The 26325-nt window shown below is 37.0% G+C and overlaps 1 protein-coding gene and 1 long non-coding RNA gene across 3 annotated transcripts; one reads left to right on the top strand and one right to left on the bottom strand.

Moving 5' to 3' along the window:
- Positions 1 to 296: 296 nt before the first annotated feature.
- MARCHF5 (membrane associated ring-CH-type finger 5) lies at positions 297 to 26287 on the bottom strand. Of its 2 annotated transcripts, none has more exons than XM_077183056.1 (6): positions 25976 to 26287; positions 11598 to 11800; positions 7620 to 7720; positions 4279 to 4462; positions 3684 to 3850; positions 297 to 2516 (listed from the first exon to the last, which is right to left on the bottom strand). In XM_077183056.1, exons 1-6 carry the CDS (start codon positions 26017 to 26019, stop codon positions 2400 to 2402), a joined length of 816 nt encoding a protein of 271 aa, XP_077039171.1. In that variant the 5' UTR covers positions 26020 to 26287; the 3' UTR covers positions 297 to 2399. The 2 variants fall into 2 exon arrangements, with proteins under 2 accessions (XP_077039171.1, XP_054493855.1); XM_054637880.2 differs by having other exon boundaries at positions 7620 to 7750; positions 25976 to 26286.
- Positions 11721 to 23471, top strand: LOC129123501 (uncharacterized). The gene is made up of 2 exons (XR_008534696.2): positions 11721 to 11827; positions 23009 to 23471. It is a non-coding gene; the product is annotated as an uncharacterized LOC129123501 (long non-coding RNA).
- Positions 26288 to 26325: the final 38 nt, after the last annotated feature.

Raw genomic sequence — 26325 nt, 5'->3', positions numbered from 1 at the left:
AAAGATACAAAGTCACTTCCCCACAGTTCTGTGTTACTGGAAGTTGCCCATATTGCAACAGTTCTTTTGCTTTAAATGTTTAAGAAACACATTCCCCTATATCATTTATTCATCACTAGAGAGAAGGAAAAAAAAAATGTGATGTCAGACTTAAGTCTTAAAGTAATTCTTTCTTCATCACAAAGATATTTCTTTAGTCCATCAACTCAAAATTAATTAAATAAATCTTTACGTATGCATTAAAACAAAACACTTTCCCTTCAGAAGTTTTTGTTCAACTGACAAAGTACACTAAGGAGTGTAAAAAATATTTATTCAACCTAATTCAACATAACTATAATTTTCAATACTTAAAAACAAGATTTACAGATTAATGACCTTTAAACCACTCAAGTGAAATCATCTTACAGTCCATACAGTATTTTATAATTGTATTTTTACAATAGCTTTAACTTCCAGAGGAGACAATGAGCTTTCCCATGAAACAAGTTTCAACTAATTTGCATCATTCAATTCTCTCCACGAGACTTTAAAAAACAGTAATAAATTGCTTGGAAATATATACAGTGAAGACCACTGAAAAGCTGTTTTCTTGAAACGAGGAATTCTGTAAGAAATACATATTATATTGTTTCAAGACTATCTTACAGAGTGTAGCAACTTTCAGAGGTTGCTACTCAGTTTAGGTTTTATATAAAAGTGAGCCTACTAAGACAAATATAATCAGCAGACTTACAAGGTTATAGTCATTCTTCCATTACAGCAAGAGCCTCAAAAGTATTTGATATTGATTGAGTGTATCATTTTTAACACCTGTATAGGTTTTTAATACTAACTGGCCTTTATATACACTTTTGTACAGTTTTAAAATATTACATCTTGGTAATTAAGATAAACATACTATAGAAAAGGTACCTTACTTGGAATTTCTCCTAACATACATTATTGCAGTCAAATAGGAAGTCCATTCTGCATTTACTTCATTTCTGGTGAAAAGAAATATTTACTAATGAATAATTCCACTCAAATATTTTTAAGCTATTCTTCATGCATTTGACATACTAATATGAACAAGAGAAAACTCGGAGAAAAACAAAGAAATTATTGTTAAGAAAGAACTTCAAATACGAAATCCATATTAGGTCTGGTATGAATATGCAATATTCAAATTATGTTTGTCAGAATTTAACTTCACAAAACAATCAATTTCTGTTGAAATCAGATTTAGAAATACATCAAATAATGGAAGTGCTAATGTCTCCCTCAACTGACTACTTTAGACATATGGGAACAGTAAAGCTTACTGTATAAATAAACTTTATGACACATTTAAGATTTATCCTGTAGTCCTTTACAAAAATGGAGCCCAGTTACCTTAAGCCAAGGACCCTGCTGGCAGGATGCTCAGCTCAGGTACCCAGAGTGTAGTGTCAGCCCCTTGCAGCCAGCACTGCCACCAGGGCAGGAGAGCCCAGTCCTGAGCAGAGCTGAGTTACACACTCAGGTCTGGATGCTTCAGGGGATGCCCTGCTGGCAGTTCATATGGAGCTTTAGTGTTCAATGCTGCTTTCTCACAGGTTTTCTATGGGTATTTACACAACATAAAGGAATATGGAAATTAAACAAGTGTTCTAATACTTAACTACAAAATAAGCAAGTGAAATTTATTTCCCCCTTGTAATTATTTTAACTGGAGGAAAAAATGCAATCCAGCACCAGTTACAAACCAGTAAAGCCATGAGAAAATTACACTAGGCACTGCAGAAGATACAACAGGACACTGAAAATTACCAGTAGTAAAATAGTCACCTGAAAGCCATGCTAATTTTAACACCTAATACTTAGGTGGTTAAAGCTGACATATAAGTCCTGTAGAGAGTGATCTATCTTCTGCTTTCTCTGTCATTTGGGTATTTCACACTCCCTGTTTGATACCAGCAAAACTCAAGGAAAATTATTTCTCCTTGGTAATGACTCACATTCCCCTTCTAAAGCAATCTCCCTTCATGGTGTGAAATGCTAAACTGAATGACAGCGTGGGTACAAAATCACCTAGAGAAAAGACATTTGGATATAGCCTACCTAACTACATTTAAAATGTTCTGTAGTTGATTCTTTTTTTTTTCCATTCAGTATATTGGCTCAAAGAAAATAATTCAAAAGCCTATTGCCCAACAAAAATACCCAAAAAATAATGAAAGCCAAATCACATTCTTAAGTTCAGTGGTTGCTGAAAGGATTTACCCTGCCACAAGACAGTGCTTTATTGTATTTAAAGGAAAAAAAAAATAAAGGAGCAGCAACTTGTCACAATTTTCCACTACTGTGCAATAACAATGGAACCAATACAACCTGGAAACCTGTTAGGTGAGACTCTGTGACATCTGGAGGATACAGCCTTACGCTCCTTCTTGTTCAGGGTAATTTAAAATTTTGCGGTGAGCTTGGCGCAAATATTGCTGCTGCTTGAAGTAAACCTTAAAAGCTCCTTTTATAGCAACAAAAGCAATTCCACCCTGAAATAAAAAGATATTTTGAAAACCTGCACGGTTCAGTGTCATATCACTGCAAATGTTCTTAAAAATTTCCAGTCAGAGAAGATTTGTTTTCTATACATATGATATTTTCTTCTTAAGATTAACTAAGTACAGTTCCAAATGAGTATCTCAAAGTTTTCTGTCACAATGCACTATTACAGAGGTTAACATTACTTAAAGGGATTACAGACTGAATCTATAAAAGCTTTTATTTCCTTGGAAGTCTCACCATTATTCTAAATTTAAAAAATCAAAATCTTATTTCAATAACAAAGAAAATGCAGATATGTATCCGCTTTCCTCCCTTCTCTGAATGTATACTATACAAGGCACAAGGAATAGTACTGATAACCATTCTATAACTAGACTGTGAAAAATGGCACTTGCCAAAAGTGGAGTAAAATAAAATCTATTTTTGCAAAACAACCTTTTTTTCTCTCTAGAAAGCTTTACAATATGTTTATCTCAAGTCTTCAAAATGAGACACCAAGAAGCTTTTAGTTTGCATGAACATTTGCAATATCACTGTTTGATCTACATAAAAGAGAGGGGTACGTAAACATGCAGGAATTGAAAATGGGCTGTGGTGACAGTCAGATGAGCAGGGATTCCATATTACCAAACTCAGTGTACTTGTCCTTGAAAGGCTGCAACCAGAGAGGTTATTCACAAAGCAAGAGATTGTCATTCCCTCTCCATTTGAACTCTATGGAGAGTTAATTTTCCTCTCCTTATTAAACTAAGAAACAAAGAGCTTCTCTCCAAATCAGTAAACAAAAGCTAATATGAAAAGGTTTATGATATAAATCCCAGTCTTCCCTTACAGAGACTGTTCTTAGAAGATGCTGGCTCCTCATCTTCATTGTCAGCCTTAATTACTGCTAAGGCCTGCTCTACTATAGTGCCAGATAAAACTTTCATCCTTGTCATGAACTGAGATTAGTTTCAGTCATAAAGACAGTCTTTCACACACATGATGTTTGTCCACTGCTAAAACAGGCAACCTTAAAAAAACCCTTCCTTTAGTCAAATACTGTTCTTAAAATTCCAGATCAATTTATGTTTCTTTTTCTTTTGCCTCCCTCCTTCACAACACTTCACATTCCTCTAGTATAATAATTTATGAAACAGAGTATTGAATCTTACCAAGATTGTCCTTTGTAAATTTGAGTTAACACTGCTGAACATCAGCTTGCCAACTATTGTGGCAATAGTAGGGAAAACTAGAGCTCCACACAGAATACGCGTGGCAGAGACATGATCTGCCAAAGGGTTGGCCTCTGCTGGGATACGAGGAACAGGACATCCAATGCCTAAATGGATGAGAACGGGGAAAAAAGGTTACATAGCCTATACTGCCTCAAAAAAGAACACAGAAAGTGCATTACTGCCCACTCCCCACTCCACTACAAATCTATAGCCCAACTACTTTGTGAGAACTATCCCTCTTCTCAGTGAATAGTCTGTTTCCAATAAACGACTGCAGTTTTACTTTCAAGTAAGACCCATGACTTTTAGTAGCTTGTTTTGTTACTAAAGCCTGAACTGAAACCATGTTCCAGCTACTCCTGCCACACCCATCTCAGGACATATTACACAAACACAATCCAAACAGAATGAACATGAAATAGAGGGATAGTGTTAATCACCTCTACTTAAAAATAGCAAAAACTACTTGCCTATCCCCATCTCCTAAAGGCAGTTCAATCTTGGCATTTCTTTTTAAACTGAATCACACTACCTGGAAATATGCTGTTCAGAATTTGTAGTTTATTAGAGTATTTGCGCCACAGTCTGAGCACATAGTCCTCCCAACGGATCATCTTGCCCAGTATTAGCATGACCGGGATAGTGGGAAGGCCAATCAAAAGGAATAAAGGATCAGCTCTCTCCATCACATCAAGACCTTCTTTGTGACCCACAACCTAGAAAATATGCATATAGTTGACAAACATAACAAAGGCCACAACAATGTTACAATGCACAAATGAACAAAAATGTAACCTAAAAAGTTGAGTTTGTTTGAAGCTGCCCACGTGTTTTAAGTTAAAGAAAAAAAGAACACTGTTTTACCTAATTTATGCTGTTTTCTCTTTGTATCCTTGGTTGCTTATGGAGCATAATGCAGGTGAGCTACCAGCCCTATTTTGCAAATCATTATTATTGCAGAGAGCTGTAACAGAATTCCTGACCATCTCAAGAAAGGTTTCATGTGTTTCTGTGTAAGTAAAAGCCTAAACATCTGAAACACTAATAATACAGCAAGCTTTCCAAAATGCATTTAAGAATTTACAGTTTTATAACAATTACTTCTACACTCAGAAACTGGTCAGATACTACTGTTCATAGGATAAATTGATAGTAGGTACCTCAGGATGTTTTTATCCATATTTTGTGGTTTTTAGGAATACCTTACATAACAGAGATCACAGTATTTAACTATTGTTTCTCAGGACAATGCAGGAAGATGAACATTATTTTCAACTGTAGTGGAAATAGCAGCATATCTTCACATGTACCTTATTTTCATATGTAGTTCGTTCAAGGATTTTAAAAGATCATTATTACTGCTATGGCTACACTTTTCTGCTGATATACAAAAAAAATTAATCAGACTTTTCCATTTATAAAATGCAGATGTTACAACTGCAACAGAACGGTTCCTTATGTCTTTTAAAAAATACATTGCTTTAATTTTAAATAAATCTAGTAGGACTGAGGATAAAAAACTACATTAGAGTGGTAGATATCCTCTAGATTTGTCTCAATTTAATAAGTATAAATGCTAATACAGTCATTGAATTGCTTCCAGGAAGAACAGGCTCTTTCATGACTTTTTCTGTAAGAATCTGGGAGGACTAAAAACACTAAAATAATAATTATGTTTGTCAGGCACTGGATTTTCTGATGTGTTTTCACTGACTTCTTGTTTTCCCCACAAGTACAATAACTTAACAAGTCTTCAATTGCACAAAAATTAGAATTAGAAGGTAAGAACATGAAACAACAGCAAAATTGTAAAACAGGAAAATAACAAACCCAGTACTTCTGGAATAGGTAGGACACAGGGAAGAAGCTACATGTACCACAGTACCTTCAAACTGTACATTTTTGCCTTGCTCTGAAAAGCATTCCATGTTACACCTCCAGAACAGGAAGTTATGTTATATACCACAGCCTCTAAAAATAGGCATAACCAATATTGTTGCTGCCAATAGATTATTCCTGAAAAAACATTCAGCATTTGTCTTCCAGCTTCTTCAGTATCTTCTACTCAAGCTGTGAAGTCTGACACTATCTTTTTTCTCCTTATAGTCATCATCCATCACAAAATGCTTCAGTATCTTGTCTCTTCCTGCTTTAGATTATTTTATTTCTCTGCTTTCAGTAACTCCCTCTGACTTGTTACTGACTTAGCTACCACAATGTCAATTCTGTATTTATTTTTCTGCACCTGAAGTCTAAAAATAGCTTCTGTGCTTCTCTCTGGCCCTTCAACTAAGGGAAAAGAGTCTGAAATACATCAGGAGAAAAATTGTATTAAACCTAGCAAGGCTGGGGTGGCAAAAGGGTTGGAACAGTTTCCCTCTACTACCCACTCAGTCTGCTCCTCTACAAGCAAAACTAAATTACTGTCTTGCCCAGCATGCCATCCATACAATCAAAACATTAAATCATGAAAATGGCTAATTCTTCATATCTGCGATTTGACCAGCTGCCCAAACTAATGTTTACACAGATCCTCACTTCAAAAGCAAAACAACTTCAGAACAAAGCATTTATTTTTCCATCTGGCTGTAGAGCTCTAGGGCAGCTAAAAAGGTCACCATTTCCTACAGAAAGAGCTCAGTGTAGCAGTGAGCAAGGAGAAAAGGACTGATGCATTTCCAAAGTCTCGTTGTAGTATTACAGATGGTTGTAATGCTCCTGTTGGAGCCACAACAACGAAATATCCAATGAAGAAATACTTAATTGCACCACTCTGTAATACACAGACTCACCCACTGGAATGGAGGGGGTACTGAAAGCCATTACACATCACCTATGCAGCTGCCTGACCCTTGGCCACACTGGTACAGGGAAACTGCACCACTCATTTGGGCTCCATTTCTGCTTTCAGATCACACAGAAACTGAACCAAAACAGCACACCATCTTCACAGGGCAGGGCAGTACCACACATCTCAAGAACTAGTGCCAAATGACTTATGAGAGAAGAACCAGGTTGTATATTTAAAATTAGAAGGAGAGGAGTATTTATTAACATATTGGCTTGTTAATTCTATCTACAGCTGAATTAGCATCAGAAATACTTTTATGCTTTCAGGTAAAACACGGGTTATAGACTTGATATAGGAATCAACAACTAAAAGGGTAAGGAAGTGCTTCTGATTGTACAATCTCTGAAAACTCTGGTCTTGTGGTTGAACTAGAATCACCATTACCAAGTCTTTCCATAGTTAATAGGGTACCACCTGTCAACGTTACTTTTCTATTTAAACAGTAAGTTCACAAGAACAGAGGCAGGAAAACTATTTTTCCCCTTTCAACTAATCATATAGTCTGAAGTAATTAAAACATTAATTTGCAGTGTTTTGTATTTCTTGTTTATGAATGAATTGCATCATTCAGAGCATGTATTTTCCTTTATACAATTTAAAAAGAAAATCACAATTTCCAGAAAATAATTTACCATCTTTCAAGTTCAACGCTTTGAATGTTACTAGCAAAGTTTTTCTCCAAGTAAAAGAAAAGATTAAATCTCCTGTCTTTACTGAAGATACTCATTATTGGCAGCTAGGTGGTAATGGCACCTTTTCCCATGAGAACAGAATTGTGCTCACCAGTCTGCCATACACAGGGCAGCCAGCTAGAGCAGTAGTGGAGTTTGTTAGTTGCAGACTGAACCACGCCCAACAGGCATACTTGCAGTTATAAACTATGACCAGTTAAACATGAAAAACCATCTTGAATTCACTGGTAACTACACTGAAAGCAGCTAAGCACGTTTTAAGCCAAGGAAAGAGGAGTCAGAATTGACTTTTGCTCTCAGAGGGGGCAGGAAGAGGGAAGAAGCGTGTACCTGCATGACTGTCACCGCTCCGTAGGTAACGGCTGTCCAGTATATAGAGCCCACCATGATTCCAGCTGCAGCAAAGGGACATGCCTTTGAGATCAGGCGATCTGCAAGATCCAAAACGTAAACAACTGGACCTATGATAAAGGAAAAGTAAGGTTTCAAGAGAGATATATATATATATATATAGATACACACAGATAAAAGCATACTGTAGAAAAGTCAGCATCTATCACCAATAAGAAAGAACAAACGAGGCAAAGTGCAAGTCTGACATACCACACATGCTGTGTAAGTGAATATATATAATATAATATATAATTAAAAAGCTATTAAGCTAAACTTGTAACTTCTGCCTACCTACCATTTCAATTTTCCAGGAGATTGATACACTGCTTAAAGCACTAATTTACCCAGTGATTAGCTTCCTTTGTGTTGAGTAAGAATTGTTCTTTTGTACAAACCACTTTAGGCTTAGTGCCTTTTTTATTTGTTAGATATTTTAGTTTTCTAAAGGAAAAAATACCGATTTGTTGTAATGTACTTCATGTCCTTATCTTTGACAACTTCACCTGAAAATTCTGTCACTAAACTATCCTGCTATGTAGTAAAAAGTAGCACAGTTAATACAAAAGATTCCTTCCACTGGAAGAAGCTGCATTCAGTATGTTTAAAGGATCACCTCTCAAAACACTGGAGGAAAAAATACTCCTATTCAGGTTATTCAGTGCCTTTGACAACAACACATGAATTGGTTCACTGTTCTGCCTATGCACAACTGCACTTTCCAGACTTACACAGGGCAAGACAATAAATACCCTGACTACCTTTGGTGAGGTAAACAAGGGCAATGCCTGCACCTTTGCTTTGAGGGACTGCAAGAGTATGAGTGAGGCAAAAGCCAGAACACTGAAACGTATACATGGAAGTGAAAACCATCATCACCATAATCCACATTACTTTTGTTTTTGTCAACAAATTCTACATACAGACTGTCCTCCCACAGCTCATATGCATGAGCAGTTCCTGTGAGCTCCCTCCTACTTTTTCCTACCAAAATCAGTGGAAATTCTCAAAACCAGCCTACAGGCATTCCTCAAGTAACTAATCCTCCATGTCTCTCAAAGTTTACCCACAGTGACAAAATTGTGACTCCCATTTCATGACTTAGTAAGTTCTTTTTCTAGAGAACAGCTCTACTGAGAATGCTTTCAAAAAGCCCAGTTCCATTCAGCTCAAATCAGCTGGTGGAAAAAAGGCAACAGGAACGTCCAGTTCAACTCTTAATAGTTGTGTTTGACTTTCCAGAACACACTTAAGAAAGTGCTGAGAATCTATCAGTATGCTGGAAGTAGCAACAAGGTCATAACTGCAAGTACTAAATGCACAGTAGTTTACACATCTTGACTGTTTCCCAGAGGCACTGAAAAAGTTGTTTGGTTTTACCATTTTGAAAACTTATGTTTGAAGACAGGAGACTCAAATGACACTGCAGGTTGCCTTATAACACAAGTACTAACAAATTACACCTACTGATACTAATCATTAAGAGAAACCTGGCTAGAGAATCAGGTATCGAATCTTGAGAAAATACTAGAAAAAAATTATTGAAACAATCTTTTAATTAGGACTTAGGAAGGAAGTAGTGAGAAAGGAGGACAAAACTGGTTTTGCTTTTTAAGGTGGTATGGAGAAAGAAACAGAAAAATAAATATCACTGATACTCAAATTAAAGAAGGAAATATGAAAAAAATATTTTTCACTTTGAAAAATAGATCATGCTTCAAAGAGTTTTTTGCTGCCAAACTGTTTTCTTTTTATTAAACTGAAATAATTATCTAAGAGATTCTTTGGTTACTTTCAAAGTGGTAACAATATTTTTTCTATTTAGTGAAAGTTCTTGAAAGAGCAAAAACAGCTCACAGGAACGTAATTATCACCAATCACCAGAACTGATAGGCAGTATCAAATCTAAAACGGAATTCTGATTTTGAGATATTTCATGAGAGGTTGTTTTGAACTAGTAAATATATAAAGAAACACCCACTGTTACTTCTATTCACTGATGTCTCCTCAAGTTGGTATTACTTCTAAACTATAATCATAAATTAAATTTTGGGATGAGGGTATCCTTTCACAGAATTTTCAGAAAAAAGTTTCCAGTAGTACATTAAGGGAAGTCTTAAAGTAAGTAAGTTTCTGAACTGTGATGCCTCAGGGAAGGGTATGACAAACACTGTCTTCAAAAGAAGTGTTCCAAGGCTTCTTGGAAAATTCTTACTGTCCTTACTCTGCCTGGTGTGACCTTGACTGACTTGTAGTTGAATTGTGCTAGAACAGCTTTGGGTTACTAGAAAGAGTTACAGAAGGGCAAGACTGGCTCACTTGTTTAAGGCACTTCAAGGTCATGACTGATGTTCCATGGACCCAGATTAATTTCCCTGCTCTACTACCAATGTCTTGTGTACTTTTAGACAAGTCTGAATTTTTATGCCCTTATCTTTAAAAATAGAAGAAGAAGATGGTATTATGAGGCAAAATATATCAAAATCCATGAAGGGAGTCTCATATACCTGCATGCAAAAACTGAACAATGTCATGCAAGAATTTTAGGCCAGCTTCAGAATCCAGGAATGTTGGAATCTAAGCTTTCAAGTACAGTTTGCCACGAATTGCAGGAACAAATGAAAACGCCTGTTATGTTAATGTATCCTGTCCAAATTAGAGTTGCCACCCCTTTTCGCCATTGTCAAAATAAAATGCAAACATCTCACATTACAATTTCATCAGTAAAGATACAAACAAGAATTTCAAACAGTGTAAGGTTTTGTGGTGCATTCTGTGTCCAGATGGAAACCCAGTTTTCTTCCCAAAGCCAATTCTAAATGTTATTGTTTGATGCCTTCTTTATGGTGGGGAGTTACCCTATTCAGCAAAGCCGAAGTGGGGCTGTTGTATTAATAACTTGTACTAAGTTTCATATCGGTTTATGTCTTTTTTTATATCAACAATGCAATACTGTTGTGTATATTTTCTTTCCTATTACTCAGTGTTCTATCATGGAAGTAAATGTCACTCAAAATTCCCTTGACACCTTAATTTCATCAGCCCTTGAGCTACTAAGAAAGAGGTCCTCTCCCAAAGAACTGGCAGTGAGTTATTTTCAGCTCTTTCATTACAGAAATAAGATACTTAAAAAAAATCTTCTTTAAAATCCTCTAAATGCCTGCACTCAATTGCTACATCACCATTTCTCTAACAATCAGTTTTACTTCTAAACAAAATTTAAGTTTCCATGGCAACATTTCATTTTGATTTGCTTAATATATCCTATAGAACACATGGACAAACAAGGGCTGAAATAACAGCAAGCACTGCTAATTTAAATAAAAGCAACATACTGTGCATTATCCTACTTGGCTAGTCAAGTAAGAGACTGGAAGACCATGTCCAACTTTTTTTTTGACCTTGACAAACAGAGCTACAGCAGTATCCAGCAATCATAAATATTCTGCCTCTTGATTACAGGGCAATATTGTCTCAGAAACACCTCCTGACCAAAGTGAAAGTATGTTTTTCCAGTAATGCCACATGCTGCTTAGGAAATTCTCCTCTAAATTTCCTCTGATAAAAGTGTCTCTGCAAGCTGAGTCAAAAAAAGGATGTGTTTATGTGCTGTGTGGCAACTGCTGAAAGAAGTCACCTTCTGCTCAAGAAGAAAAACAATCCCATTAGCCAGGAAATAATTACAGGTCAATCACAAGATTTATCTATATACCTAAGTGGAACAGATCCAAAATTTTTAGAAGGTATTTAACTAAGCCACCAAACAGGATGCAAGCAGAATATAAGTTATTTCTTTCTGTCTGGGAAAGGGAATAGACAGGTTTCCAACAGAAGTGGTGCTCTGAGCACAAGAAAGGAGAAAAAAAAGGAACGCAAGAACAAATAAATAAGCAACAATTTAAATTATCCGTATCTTACCTAGCTTTGGAAATACTATTAAATATTCTGCATTGCACTGAGGACAAGCAACTCTAGCAGTACTGTTTCCTCTTTGCTTTTCATCCACCCAGCGCTGCAGACAAGTCTGATGCACCCATTTGGTGGAGCCCCTGCACCTGCAGGGCCGCACCCACTCTGCTGTCCGATCGTCCTCATCGGTAGCAAAGCAAACCCAGCAGCTTCTGTAATCACAGGAAGGAAAAAAAAAGGTATTTTCTGCTACTTTTACATGCTTAAAATAAACATTCACGTGTGAAAGCATACAGCTTAAGAAAATGTGCATCTAGAGGAGATGATGGTTATTACTTCACTCTTAATCACCAGAAGTTTAAGTATTTTGTATCACAGTTTTGCTATAAAATCAACATAATAAACATAACTTTTCAGATAGCTAAACAACTGCTTTATACATTCTGAATTATTAATTAAACTTTTAGATAATTTATGATTAAAAAGCATTGAGACTATAGTCCAACCTTTGAATAATTCAACATATGGAAAATCCATATTTTTTAATGTTTTATCATCTCCTACAACATTTTGGTAAGTTTTTTTAATTTTAAAAATATAAGATCAATACTGTAGTCTGTTGGGAAACTAAGTCCAATCCACTTAAATAATAAAACAACACAAATGATACAATATATCACAAAAACTCTAAACAATTATATCAAATTCATTTGCTCTGTTTGAAAAGATGAAGTATTTAGTTCAAACAAGTTGACTTTGTATAATATAAATTAAGTTACAAAGTACTTCAAGAATACTATTGGACCAGTAGAGGAGGAAATTTCTGCTTTTGACAATTATGTGGGCATAAAAATTCAAATATATTAATTCTGTAAGGAGAAAACACAAGACTGACAGTCTATACAACCTAACCTGAAGTGAGCATAGAACCAGGAACTCCCAGATATCTGGTCTGATGATTAGGCCAGACTTTTGGCCAACTTATAAGACAAAGCAAAATATGGATCTAAACTAGGAAAATATCAGGTATGTTCAGCCAGTAATTTCTATTGTGAAACAATTTGCTAATTCCCATACTGAAGATACTGAAATTTACATAATAAACCAGAGTCTATCAAAATAAGAATATTACTATACATTTATATATATATATATATTTATAATGGTTTGATTTAAAAAAAATATTTTATGCAAGTCACTACAATCATAGTTTAACCCTTATAAAGGAGCACAGCAACAGCCTCCTTATAATTTAACTACCAAGACACAATCTAATTAGACACTGTGACCAAACTGAAGTCTAACACCACAATTTTGATGATGAAGTTTTTTTCTCTTAACAACTTGTGTAACAACATTAAGACAAAACACTAAAAGGTTTCTCATCTGTAATGAGTAACAGACAGTAACTGAGGAAGAAGAAACAGAGAAATGCTCTGACTCTCGTAAACAAAACAACTTTATTATTTGAGAATAATGATTGTAGATTCTATGCCAGGATGTTACAGTGGTTCACAATGCTTTTCCTCTCACTTTTGCTTTTGATTAACTCCTCTGAGGAAAAGGAAGGGGGAATTTGCAATGGGAAATTTAATTTTGTCCGGCTCCAACTTCAAGACATGAAAAATATTGTTGTCTAACAGCTTTGCTTTTAAGACCTCACTGTTTTGGGTAGTATTCTATTTGTAAATTGAAAGTGTTCCTTTACAGAAGAATAGCCATGCTTTTCTAATAGAAATGGCTGTGCCTATAAAGTACTTGCAAGACATTCTTTAAAGCACTAAATCTTTTTAACATCTACAGTAGTAGAACTATGTTGAAAAAATTGCAAGTGTGTCACAGCAGAAGGCAACCTAGAGCAATTTTTTACTTGTAAAAAGGGAATATAATTGAGCACATTGTAAAAGGCATACTACAATTGGCATACTTGTAAAAGGGAATACAACCTGAGATTCAGATTCCAGGGAAGACCAGAGAGAAAGCAATTTAATATTGAACAATCCGTAAAATGAACCTGTAATGTCCAGTTTTAATTACAGAACACATTATAGTAGGTACAGATGTAAATTTAAAGTGTGGTGGTCTAAAACTAGAGCCTTTCAGTTGATGACTGACATCTGGAATCAGAACTGTAGTTTCTTCCATTCATCTTAATGGGAAGGTAAAATCAAAGTCTGACTTATTTACATTAAGAATCCCCAAATTTACTTTAACAACAAATAATACAAACAACAACACTACTGATAATTGTTCCTCTTCAGAAGCTTTTTTTTCTGCATTACAGGTAAACATTCACTCACTCATTCCACATCCTATTTAAGTCTACAACTGCTCTAAATTTGTAATTCAGATTTTTATTTATAAATTAAAGGCTTCACAACAGAGCTAGTTAGGTCTAAGGATAACATCACAAAATGCAAGTCTAGAGTTTATTCAAATAATGACAGATTTAAGCATGAACATAATCTTGCTACACTGCAATTTTAACTGAATTTGTCCATGACAATGGTTATAGATTAAATTCTGTTCTCAAGTTCTCTGTCAAGGTTAGTAAGTCAAGAAAAATATGCATCTTTTCTTTAATTGCTTCTTGCCAGCCAATCATGCTTGAAAACCTGAAAGACCTATGAAATGAATAACAAAATCCTTCACAGACTTAAACCTTCAGCAAGTCATGAATAATGAACAGTAAATTCCCTGTATACTGTCATCAGCTTTATCTCTTTCCATTGACAGCAGCTGTAGCAGAAAGGACTAAATAAAACCATTTCAAAACAGGTATCTAGGCTCTTGCCAGATTTTCCATTTTCTTGTACTGAATAAAATATGACCTTGATTCTTACCACTGAATCAGGCTGCTACTCAGATAACCTGAAATAGAAAGGGCTGAAAAGGTGGAACAAAGCATTGTTTCTGATAGAAACTCGAACCTTTTTCCTTGATGACTTTCTACATAGCCAAATCAATAACACCAATGTATTTCTCCACACTTCCTTGGCTCAAAAAAAAAAAAAAAATCAAAACAAAACATACAAAACTCCAGACCAATATCACTATTGCAGCTCTGAATATAAGGTTACAAATGTCTTTTAGATTCAGCTCCCCAGCAGACGAAGCTTTCTTGTCTCAAAAATTCTATTCTGACCCTGAGAATGAAGCATTTTTTGGATCTGGCTTTTTTTTACCTCTAGCAAAGACAAACTCTTTTCAGGGCACTGCTTGTGTTAAGAGCAAAGCAGTTGGGGAGAAATCTGTAATAATAGAAGATTAGAGATCCTATACTCCAAATGTTACATGACTAAGAAACCAAGGCCTGCCTAAAACCAGGTTCCTCCAAACCACAAGTTTCTTACCAGTAAGGAGCTTCTCTCTCTGGTGCCTGGTTGGAGCTACAGCTCCAACACATCCCTAAGACCTCCAGGATCAGACATACCTAGACTGCTCTCCTTTTTATTAAGCTATACCCCTTCTAAAGGTTACTTTTTTCCAAAACCAGTCTTAGATGGGAAGGAAGACAGTATCTAATTCACGTTATTTAAATCAAATCTGACTCAATTTGTGAAAGCTGAATCCATCATGAAACAGTTTTGTTTTCAAGCAGGCATGACTGTGTAAAGCAACACAAAAAAGCCCCAAAAGCCCAGCAGATATCCTCGTATCCACAACACTTAATGGAAGATGACTTGCTGGACTGGGACAGTACAGCTGTTTTATGATCTGGTTTCAAATATTCAGTACTGAAGTAGGAATGGAAACATCTTGGAATTTTCTCCCTTATGTTCAGTGGCATACAAATATGAATGGTCAGCAAAACCAGAAAACTTCTCAGAATAGAAAGCCCTATTTGACTTTTAGATCTAACTCTTACCGTGGGAAAATGCAAATTTGAACATGCGTGACGTGCTCTAGAATCAGGAGCTAGAAACGCATTTTCCCTCTCATTACAGTTCATTCATAAACCAAAACATTTTCTGCATTTCTCTCCAATCATAAAGCTCTATTCCTGAAGTGGCAGGAATTTGCTGATTTGCTGATACCTTGCTGCAAGAGTAAAGCATCCTTGTCCTGCTAAACACAAGGTGTCAGAGCAGCTTATTGCAATTGAATTTCACATCCAAAAAGAAGAAAGTGAAAAGGCTGAAACATAACTGATAGTAACAATAGCACAGAGAGCCAAGTCAGTGAGGGGTGAAAAGGTACCTTGAAAGAAATGACCAAAAGCATTCCAATCACAAGCCATAAAAAGGCACTGTTCTAAAGGATGACCCACAAGTCTGCTGTTTGGAAGAGACAATTTTTCATGAGCTTCTATAACAACTTTTTATGCATAGTCTATGTCAACAGATAAAATATCTTGGATGATGAACAGTGATAAGCTTTACACTAAACTTACCATCTACACTCTAAGCACTACAAGATCATGTTTAAGTTGGAAGACTAGGATGTCAGAAAAATGGAGTTACCTAGTAGCATTAGGCTGCTTTGGAGCTGGTTGGAATTTTAGTAGGGGGACAGCAAACTGTTCTCTCATAAAGCAAGAGAAACACCTCATTGCAAATGCTACCACTAAGCATTTCCTTTTCCAGAGTGTGAAGAACCAGCAGCAATAAGATCTTGTGCTAGAGGGACACTGCCTGGTCATGAGAGAATGCAAGCCTAGCCTACAAATCCCTGATAAAAGCTACAAAGGAATACCATTAACCTGAGAAATGTTAGCTTATGTCAAGCTTCACAGAGGAGATGAAGTGCCAGAAGAGATGAACCCACTTGTAGGATGGAACACTGCTCTTTCCCCAGTATTTTCCCGGCCATCAAACACACCAAAAAATACTTTAATCTTCAATCCAACACCTGCCTATCAAACTCAAAACATCCTTACACTATCTTAACAGGAAAAACACACAAGGGAAATACACTGAGTGAAGAACAGACACTGGTGCAAAAATAGTGGTCTTAGATGCTCCTTGGGGACTTCAGAGGGTGCTTTTAAGGCAGCATGGCACAGCAGCCATATGCCAGCCTGTCTCACTCAGCTAGAAAACATGCTGTCACTTTGAAACAAAGTCTAAAATTCTCAAAGGAAGTCCTGAAAGTCATCTTATCATCTTATAAGAAAGATCTTATACCCAATTCTGCTCTGCCTAGTCATCAAGGATAGCCTGCAAAGCTGAGTAAAGGAGATATTGTTAAGAGCCTAGATATAACAGTAAAGACACTTTACTACAAAAGCAATGCTTTCAATAGAAACAGCTCAAGAACAGAAAATCAAGCGAATGTTGGTGTGAACACACGGTCACACAAGTGGTATTTATATATAGGCTCTGACTTCCTCTAACCTCAGAATGACATCCTATAAACTAGCTTTTAAAAAGCTTTTAATAAAAGCATGTGGATAACTAAAACTCAGTAAACAAACCCATTAAAAGTCCACAGAATAATTAACTAGAAAGTGCACCAGAAAGATCTACTGATTATCAGAAGTTCAGTTCAAGCTTTTTTATATTCTTAATTACAGCTTAAATCAAGGGGAAATATTTCACACTTGAGTTCACTGCACTATATAAAGGCAGAGATATGAGTAAAGGACAGTTCCCTGAATCCTGCTGGCTGCTTTCTAGCTTGTGGATAAAATTACACCTTTGACTGCCAGACATCACCTATTGTGCTTGAATTTGGTATTATTTTTTATGGTCTTTGCTTCTAGCCAGCTTAGAATAAGGAATCCCTCCTCATATCCAGCTATCTTGTTGTGTTTTGGTCTCTAGTTTGCCAAAATCTAGACTGTCAGTAAAAAAAATTAGCTTTCATTCTGAATAAATTAAATTTTTGCAACCAGTTATTCAGACACGTTCCTTTCACAAAGTCTTCAAAATTCAGTTATCTTAAAGTTTTTATATATTACCATACTCTCACTTTTTCAAAAGGAAAAGGTGAGAAATCATCAAAGTTTGGTGGCCTTGCTATCAGCCTTTAAATATGCAATGAATTTTGATATTAGAAACATTTGTTTTATTTCCTAAGTGAGGGAGGAAGAATGGGGCTCTTCTACACGTGCACAAAGGACAAATCAGGAAAAACAACAACTTGTACAATAAGCACTTTATTACTAAAACATTATATATTTTGCTAACTGAACTCTTACTAATGTGTATTAGCAGCTTGGCCTAAAACTAACAATTTAAGCTACTGAGTGCCTGCTGGGGGTGGGTAACATTGATTCTCACCAGCCTAGGAAGAAAAACAAAAGTGACTAAAACTAAGTGGAAAAAGAAAAACCAACCAAACAAAACCTAAACAAAGAACCATATACACACACACAAAACAATTTACTTCCAAAAGGGAAACATGCTTTGAACAGAAAGTTGACATGTAGTCAAGTACATACACAGCAAACAGTGAAGAATTCTAATAGCATTAAGTTAATGCTTTAAATATTTAATGGATTTTTTATAGTGCAGACAGCATGATACAATATAGGGAAAACATTTTCTCATGCCTTGTTTGATAAATCTGTCAATAATCACAAACACAGGAGAGATGTGAAGCAACTAGGAAATTATGCATTAGAGGCTATTTAAAGTTACTTCCTTGAATGTGACTTAAACACCTTAATTGCTTATTAATTACCTCTAAGATGACCAGACTCCAAATGAAGACAAAAATATGTAGTTTCTATAACCAGCAATGCTATTTCACACGGGGGGAAAAGGGAAGGGAGTTGCATCAGAAGAATACCAATACTGGTATTTGTGGTACATGTACAGAATGGATGACAGATGCTACAAACACAGGAGCGACCTACATACAGAATAGACCAAGTCTGACCTGCCTGCAACTGTAACCATCCTGACATTAAGCTGTTGCTGTGATGAGCAAATGAAAAGAAATGCAAAGTTATTCACTGAGTCTGTATCATGTGAGCTCAATCTCCTGCAGCCCTTTTCCAGTGTCAGTTAATGCAGAAGTACAAATGAATCTTTAGGCACAGCAGCTTTAGTTACAGAAGCAAATACAGCATAGACATCTGTTAGAAACTAAACACGGTTCCTTGCTTTACATTCAATTTTGAGGGATAGTCCTTGTGAAATAGAAGTTTGATGTTTTTTATGTATTCCTAGAGAGTTTCATGGTTAAACTGACCATACAGGGTAAGCAATCTTCCTGCTGAGTTCTTCCAAAGAAAAGAGAAGGAAAAAAAAAAAGGAAGTGTAGTCCTCCAACTCCAAGCAAGCAAATTGCTTTGAACTCAAGAGTTTATGCCAGATAATATTACTCAAGTTATTCTCAGTTTATAATTTCTATTTTTTACCAGAAAATTTACAGTATAAGAGAACAAACCAAAAAGCTCTACTTAAGTCAGTCATCTTATATAATCCTAATAATAAAAATTGGAACAATTTCTGACCTAAAAATCACAAAAAAATTTAAATGCCAACAAGATAAATTCTTGGGATGTTAATATCTCAAGAACAACAAACACCACCTATCAAATGTGGCAGACATTGAAAATTTGGAAATGTCTTTACTCTGAATAAATGTGAACAAAATTGCAAGGTGTCTGATGGTAACATTAAAGTAACTCTCCTCGACAAGCTGTGCAACTGACTGCATGACTCACCAGCAGAACAGTCACAAGCACCCTGCACATGGTCTTCTGTAATTACATCCCTCACAGAAAGCTAACTAAATGTTGGCACATTTTAGGCCAATAAAAAATATCCACTTCTAAACAAAAATATTCACATTCCAGAAGGCACTTACAAGAAACAAATGAGAAGAGATCTGGAAGGTACATAATGACCACACTGCAGGTTTAAAATAGAGGGTCTTGTCTTTTTTAGAATGTGAAGAAATAATTAATTATACCAACATGGCTTAAAAAATAGCACTGAATGCCAGCCCCTCTTGTCCATGACAACTCTTTTATTTACCATCTTCCCACTGTTTTAGCAGTTTCTTTTACTATGTACACATTGAAGAAGAGCTGCATGGTCATAGGAGGAAACAGGCAGAGATACATAAACTGAGAACACTAAACAGTCCATACTTTCCATCAGCAATCACCTGAAAACCTAGAAACACTAACACTTATCCAAAAAGTTTGTTTCTGTGAAAGTTGTTTTCAAACATAAGCACATACAAAGATTCCCTGGATAGCCCTTAAATCAACTGGTATTTACTTGTTGTAGGGGAAATATTACATAGCAGGCCAGTTTAATTTTTAGGTTAACTTAGAAACAAATGAACAGCTAGCCCCTGATTTAATTTAACTTCACTGCAATTTTTCAAAGCAGCATTTAAAAGTGGATATTTTGATTGTAAGTTTTCTTATCCTACAGTAGTGTTAGGCAGGAAGTGTCTAATCCTTCCCCCAGAATCACCAACACAAAAATCATGAGCATAAGCACTTCCATTCAGTTTTAGAAATTTTTGACAAAAAGCACTCATATTAGCATTAACATGACAGGAGGAAAAATTCTTAAGAGAAAAAAAGTAAATTCCCAATCCAACTAGACAGGAAGTTATCTCAACTTTTAGGTAAAACTTTCAGAGCTGGTGCTAAAGAAGAGCGAGTGCAGATTTGCTAGAAGGTGCCAGTGGGCTGTACCTTCCCATTGGTACCTCCAGCATAGTATGCTTAAATTATGCAGTGCAAATGCTACTGTGCTGTTTTCCCTTAAACTGGGATTACATCCACACTTGGTATCACAGAATTACAGCTTGGAAGGGACCACAGGACATCTTGTCAGACCTCCTGCCCAAGACAGAAGCAACACCAAATTCAGAGCAGACAGCAGAGCGTTCTCCAGCTGGGTCCTGAAAAGCCCCATGGGCCAAGATCCACATCTGCACTGGGCAGCTTGTTCCCAAGCTCAGCTGCATCACTCCCATCCTCACATGCTGAAAACTTCTCTGTTCAAATTTACAGTTGGTTCTCATCATCCTGCCAGGAAACTCCACAGTCAGTGTTCTGAACAACCTCCTTGGTAGGTAGAAGGTCATCAGGCCTCCCAAGCCATCCCTTCTCCAGACAGGCTTAGCTCCCTCTAGCTTTTTCTAGTAAGTCACATGCTCCAGCCCCTTCACCAATTTATGTAATCTCAACAGTTTCATTTAGAAACATCAGGCAGAAGCAGTTTGCTTTAACCTTTAAGATTGACTCCTCTTATTATTTTGCACTGGCAATGAATTTGCTACTTGTGGTAAACTACAAATGCCAGTAAAAACATGAGCAAGTCACACACTCTTTTGATAAAGGTAGGTATTTATACCCTATAAAAAATCTAGTACTTGGCCCATTCTGCTGCTGAGAGGAAAACAAAATTGTTCATCAGAAAGCACTTATTTTCACACCAGGAATTTTCCACCCTCTTTGCAATGCAGAAAGGCCATAAGCAGGTTGAGATGCCAAAAGCACCAAACAAGCCTAAAACAGCTGGCATATTCATTACCACTTTAAGTATTACTTTAAGAAGTTGTTGGAAAATTGATACCTTAACCTTTTGATATTTGTCTGTAAATTATTATACATATATTTATTCAACACATTTGCATTAACTTTCAGAAGTTTCCATTTCAGTGAGCACTTAAAGACACCATGGCAAAGGAAACCATTAAAACTTTAAGCACTATTACAGAGTCTGAACACTTTTATATGGAAGAGATCAATAAACAGGAGTTTGTACAGCCTTTTTAGATAAGTGAATGTAACAAATGAAAATATTCTCTGAATGCCTTCATAATACATGAGATGCCAAGAGTTTGAATACAACAAATTGTAAGTTGTCTCTCAGGAGTTTCTTCACACTTAAATAGGAAGAATAATTACCTAATGTCGGCAGGTAGAAGTTAATTGTTAAACAGCAACTAAAACACGCCCATTTGTTCCTAAGCATATCAAAGCAGACATCAGAGACAGAAAAATAACAAACATTAGACAACAGTCAAAAGGTTAAGATAGTTTATAAACAACATGCTGACACCTGTATATTTCACATGGGCAAAAGGCAATGTACAGGTCTGCATTGAGTCTCCATTAATCACCTTGACTGGTAAGACACAGGAAGAAGTCAATCTGCATAGAACCTTCAGGATAAAATGAAGCAAAATACTAAGGGATATACCTGGGATGAAGCAGTAATGAGAAAGCCAAGATATTATAAAGCTATTATTGTTTCCAACTTTCTTTCTTGAAACCCACTCTCCAAGATAGGTGTGATTTTGCTTTTTCCATCCTGTATCAACATCAACTTCCAAATAGTTGGACTAAGGACAGGGAAAAACAAACTCCTTGTTTCCTTGGTAGAGATGAACTCAGCACAGTCCATTCTCTACTCTCACACAGCCTTTCCTTCTAAGCATGAATAACCTACTCTCAAGGAAGAACAGAAAGCCAGGTACTTCTAGACACTGACAGACTTCAAGCAGAAGTTAGGAAGATCTCTCTCAAAAGATCTCTCTCAAAGGAGTTTAACTCTGTTGTGGAGAAAGAAAATAATTACTTGAGGTTGGACAAGGAAAAGAGACATGCCTAATCAGCAGAAGTAGAACAAACAGACTGAGTAATTGCAGGGATGGCATTCTGTGAAAAATAAAGATAATAAATAAATCCTGTACTGTGTTTTATGTTGCTTATTACTCTGCATATCTTATCTGGTTGAACTCCACTCCTAGAAAGAGTTACTCGTGTGTCAACTTCCCTCAGTGTGAGAAATCAGAGCACAACATACAGTACAAGTCTAAGATGTTCAGAATAAACATCTTTAATCAAGGACCACACTGCACTAATTACACTACTGAGGTTGTAGCATTAGAGTCATAATCCAAAACCGTGTATTAGCTTACTGAAGTATCAACAATTAATTGTACAAATAAAACTAAAACAGTGCCTGGACTTTCAAAGAAGGAAGGAAATTAACTGATCTCAACACAAACACCACTACAAATGGTGACTGGAATGGAAAGAGAAACTGAAAGTCATGTACAATACCATACATATTCTTTTTTCTTGGGAAAAAAAAAAAAGAAAATTACTATGGAATCAAATGACATTTCAAAAAACTGAAAAGGAAAATCCAATGCTGTTTTGCAATTTTTGAAGTACAATTGCTAGCATTTTTCCAATAAATCAGTGATCTGGAAAGAGAAAATTTAATTGCAACAGCACTCCTCTCTAGATAGTAAGAGTAATTTCTTAAGCAAACTACAATTTATTGTTAAATTGCTTTTTAAGTCTACCTGCAATTTCAGCTCTCGTCTCCTTTCAATAGGGAATGGCAGAGACTTAAAGTCACATCATCTTGCTCCAGTTTTATCAAGGATATTGACCACAACTGAGCAACTACTGCTCAGTCAGAAAATTAAGAATGCTAATTCAAAAACTAAACCATGCTAAAATGATCACTATGTTGATTCTTCAGCAGGTACCTGCACAAGCCTTCAACAGATTATCCATCAAATGTTGACAAACACCTCTAAAGACGGAATTACAGAAAGCAATGGTGACCACGTTCTGACCATGGTGGCAAATACATGGCAAGAGGGGAGCAGCTGTCTTTAATTTGGATAGCATATGAGATACCACGAATCACTGCCACAGGATACGCTTTGAGAAACAGAACCCCAGCCATTCATTGGCATAACCAAGTGCAAGAGCAATCCACACATAATCCAAATGAAGTCAAGAGAATAAAGCTTAAAAATATGAGTACATTTTAGCATTACAGCTCACATTAGCAGCACATAAAAAACCCACTGCCACATAATTTCAAGTTTTAACAAAGATTACTATAATTCTGTAATTTATGCATTAAACTAACATGAACAAAGGCATTAAAAATAATGAAATAATAATAAAATCTCAGCATTTAGCCAGATTACTAATACCTGTCTTAAAAGTGTATGCATTAGTTCAGAAATATGGGGTTTTACCACAGACTGAAAAAATTTCTGCTTGCAGAAAAGGACAGTATTTCAATAATTATTATCTGGAACTGTTATCTGAACATGAAAGAGAAGAAAAAAATTACAAGAGGGATGGAAATTCCAATTTTCAGGCTAGAAAAGATGATGCCAATCATATGGATTAGTTTCCTAAATGCTGCAGATGAGACAATCCACAATGTAGTGTCACTTCACTGTCATGCTTCTTGTATTCATGCTACAGTTAATCTTTCAGGTAAGTATAAAATCCTTAGGTAGAAATTTTGAGTAACTGACTCCGTACATTTTAACAGTATTTACCTTCTTCAGTATAAATCCATGGGCTGCTTCCTAGACTGAATTATGCAGGCAAATAAAGGATGGAGCACAAAATACAGCAAAGAAAGATGAATCCCAGGCAAGAATGTGGTGATGCTATCAAGTAAGTCCTTGCACTAGAGAAATCCAACTTTACTAAGGAAATAAACCTGTAATCATACAGGTATAGAATCTAAGAGTCAAGAGAAGAATCCAGCTTTCTCTCTCACAAACAGAGAATCAAAGAACTTGCTCTGGGAGCTCTGACCTTGTATACAAAGCAGTGCATGCACTCAGATCTACAGCAACACCTAATTCCTGATACAACAGCATGACACCACTCTTGGTGGTCATCTAGGTACTGGAAACACAAGAAAAACCTTCTTTTCCCCTTCCTCAACTATTAGAATCCAAATGAAAGTCATCTTCACTGAAAAGCTGTTTTCTGCATCCTTCAGTAAAAGATCTGTATTTTATTTTAAAGTATGCATTTTGTGTTAAGCTATAATCATTTGCAATTACTCTTTAAGATTTTGCATATCACACCTCCTTTTATGCTGCTTAGGTATTTCAAATTCTTTCCCTGCTGTCCTTGATATTAAGGAAATCAGAGACACTGTCCAATTGTTTTACACATCAAGCTACTCTAAGCATACTAGGAAAAGTCTTTGAAAAGAGTCAGAGACACAAATTATAATTTGACAAACTTTAAAGGATACAAGAATATTAAGTGTACATCAAAACCCACATCTCTATTACAGGTAACAACTGAAGAACAGTAAACTGGTTTGGCAACCTGGTAACTAATTTCCCTTTTTCTTTTTTAATTAACTGTTTAATTTAACTGGTTGGTCACAACAAAGATTATAAACACAACCTCACAGCCATTTCCCAACAGAGTGAACCAGGACTTCAGAACCAGGACAATAGCCATGGGCATTAGGGCAGCCACAGAGAGTATTATGGTTTCCTTGGACTGTAAATATTTATTACTAGACCACAAAATTCAGAGTGCAGATAAAAGTTTATTGTTTGGTTGGTGGTTTTTTGTTTTTGTTTTTGTTTTTTTTTTAGTTTAAGAGGAGTTGATTCAGCAATACTTTTATAACATAAATCATCCCTATGTGTTCTAGAAAAACTGAAAAGGTAAGAGATGACAAACTTTCCCTCCCCAAATCACCTTTATCCTCTTTCTATATCAAACTGGAACTTCTCATTCCCACCTTCCAGGCTGCACAAGTTCTACCCCTGCCTCTCATAGTTTGCATTTCCATCACCTGCCTGATGACAGGCTGTATTTCATTAAACACTCTTTCCTTAGAGGCGACCTGGAAAGGACAAAACCACCAGGGTTCTTTTTAATTCCTTATGATGAAAACTTGACAGGTTCATCGACAGAAGCCTGACTGCTTCTGGATCTCCACCTTCTGAGATACCAGGCTATTACAACTCCTGCAATAACAGGCTGTGAATGTGGTTTATTGTTTGTAGGAATAGGTTACAAGAGCTTCATAGATGAGTTGAAATTACACTTAAGGAACCTGAAGTGCTCAGTGGAACAGGATGAAAGTGCTACATGTTCAAATAAAAGCATACAGAGAAAAGAAATATAAAAAATAGAATTTACAAGTAGTAATTATAGACAAGGAAAGATGCTTAAGTCATAATACTTCTAAGGTTGTAATTTTTAAAAACGCTCCAGAAAGCAATTGTAGGCTTTCTTCAGATCATAAAACCAGCAACAAAACACACAAGGCCGGCTAAGCTTAGGTCATCTTTTGGTGCCTCACTTTACGTGCACGTCAGTGAGTTCCCTTACCGGAGGCTCTCCTAGGCCCAGGGAGGGCTCCCGCAGCCCCCGGATGCCCAGGGCCCGTGCGCAGGCACACAGGCGCACACAAACACACACACAGAGACACAGAGACACAGACACACACACAGACACAGCTCCCGAGGGCTGCGGGAACGATCCCTCCTAGCCCTCAGCTGCCTGCCGTACCTTGAGCTGCTTTACGACAGAGCTCGCACAACTTCTGTCAGGCCACCGAGGCTTTCAGAAGGCAAAAAACGAAACCGAACCCGCGACACCGGCCCCAAACCCGCCGCGGGGGGGTCACAGGCCCAGCCCGAGCGTTCCCTCCGCGTACCTGTCCATGGTCTGCGGCAGCGCCAAGCCCGTCTGCTCGGCCATGGCCCCGGGCGGAGGAGCGGGCCCAGCCGAGGGCCCGGAGCCTGACAAAGGCGTCACGCGTGCGGTGGCGGAGAAAGGGGAGCGAACGGGAGGGCGGCAAATCCGCCCTTCCGCGGGACGGCCGGGGCGGCCCCTCCTTCGGCAGGCAGGACGCGGCGCAGGGCCGGTGGCCGGGGCAGGACGGAGCGCCCGTGCCGCCGCGGGGAGAGGCGGCGAGCGCTGAGCGCAACCGCGCCGCCGTCACCGCCGCCCGGCCCCGCAGCGCGCCTGCGCCAAGGGCAGGGCTCGGGCTCGAGCCCGTGCCCG

Source organism: Agelaius phoeniceus, chromosome 9 (genome assembly GCF_051311805.1).
Source record: "Agelaius phoeniceus isolate bAgePho1 chromosome 9, bAgePho1.hap1, whole genome shotgun sequence".
Classification (NCBI taxonomy): Eukaryota; Metazoa; Chordata; class Aves; order Passeriformes; family Icteridae; genus Agelaius; species Agelaius phoeniceus.
This window is presented reverse-complemented; position numbering and strand designations above follow the sequence as displayed.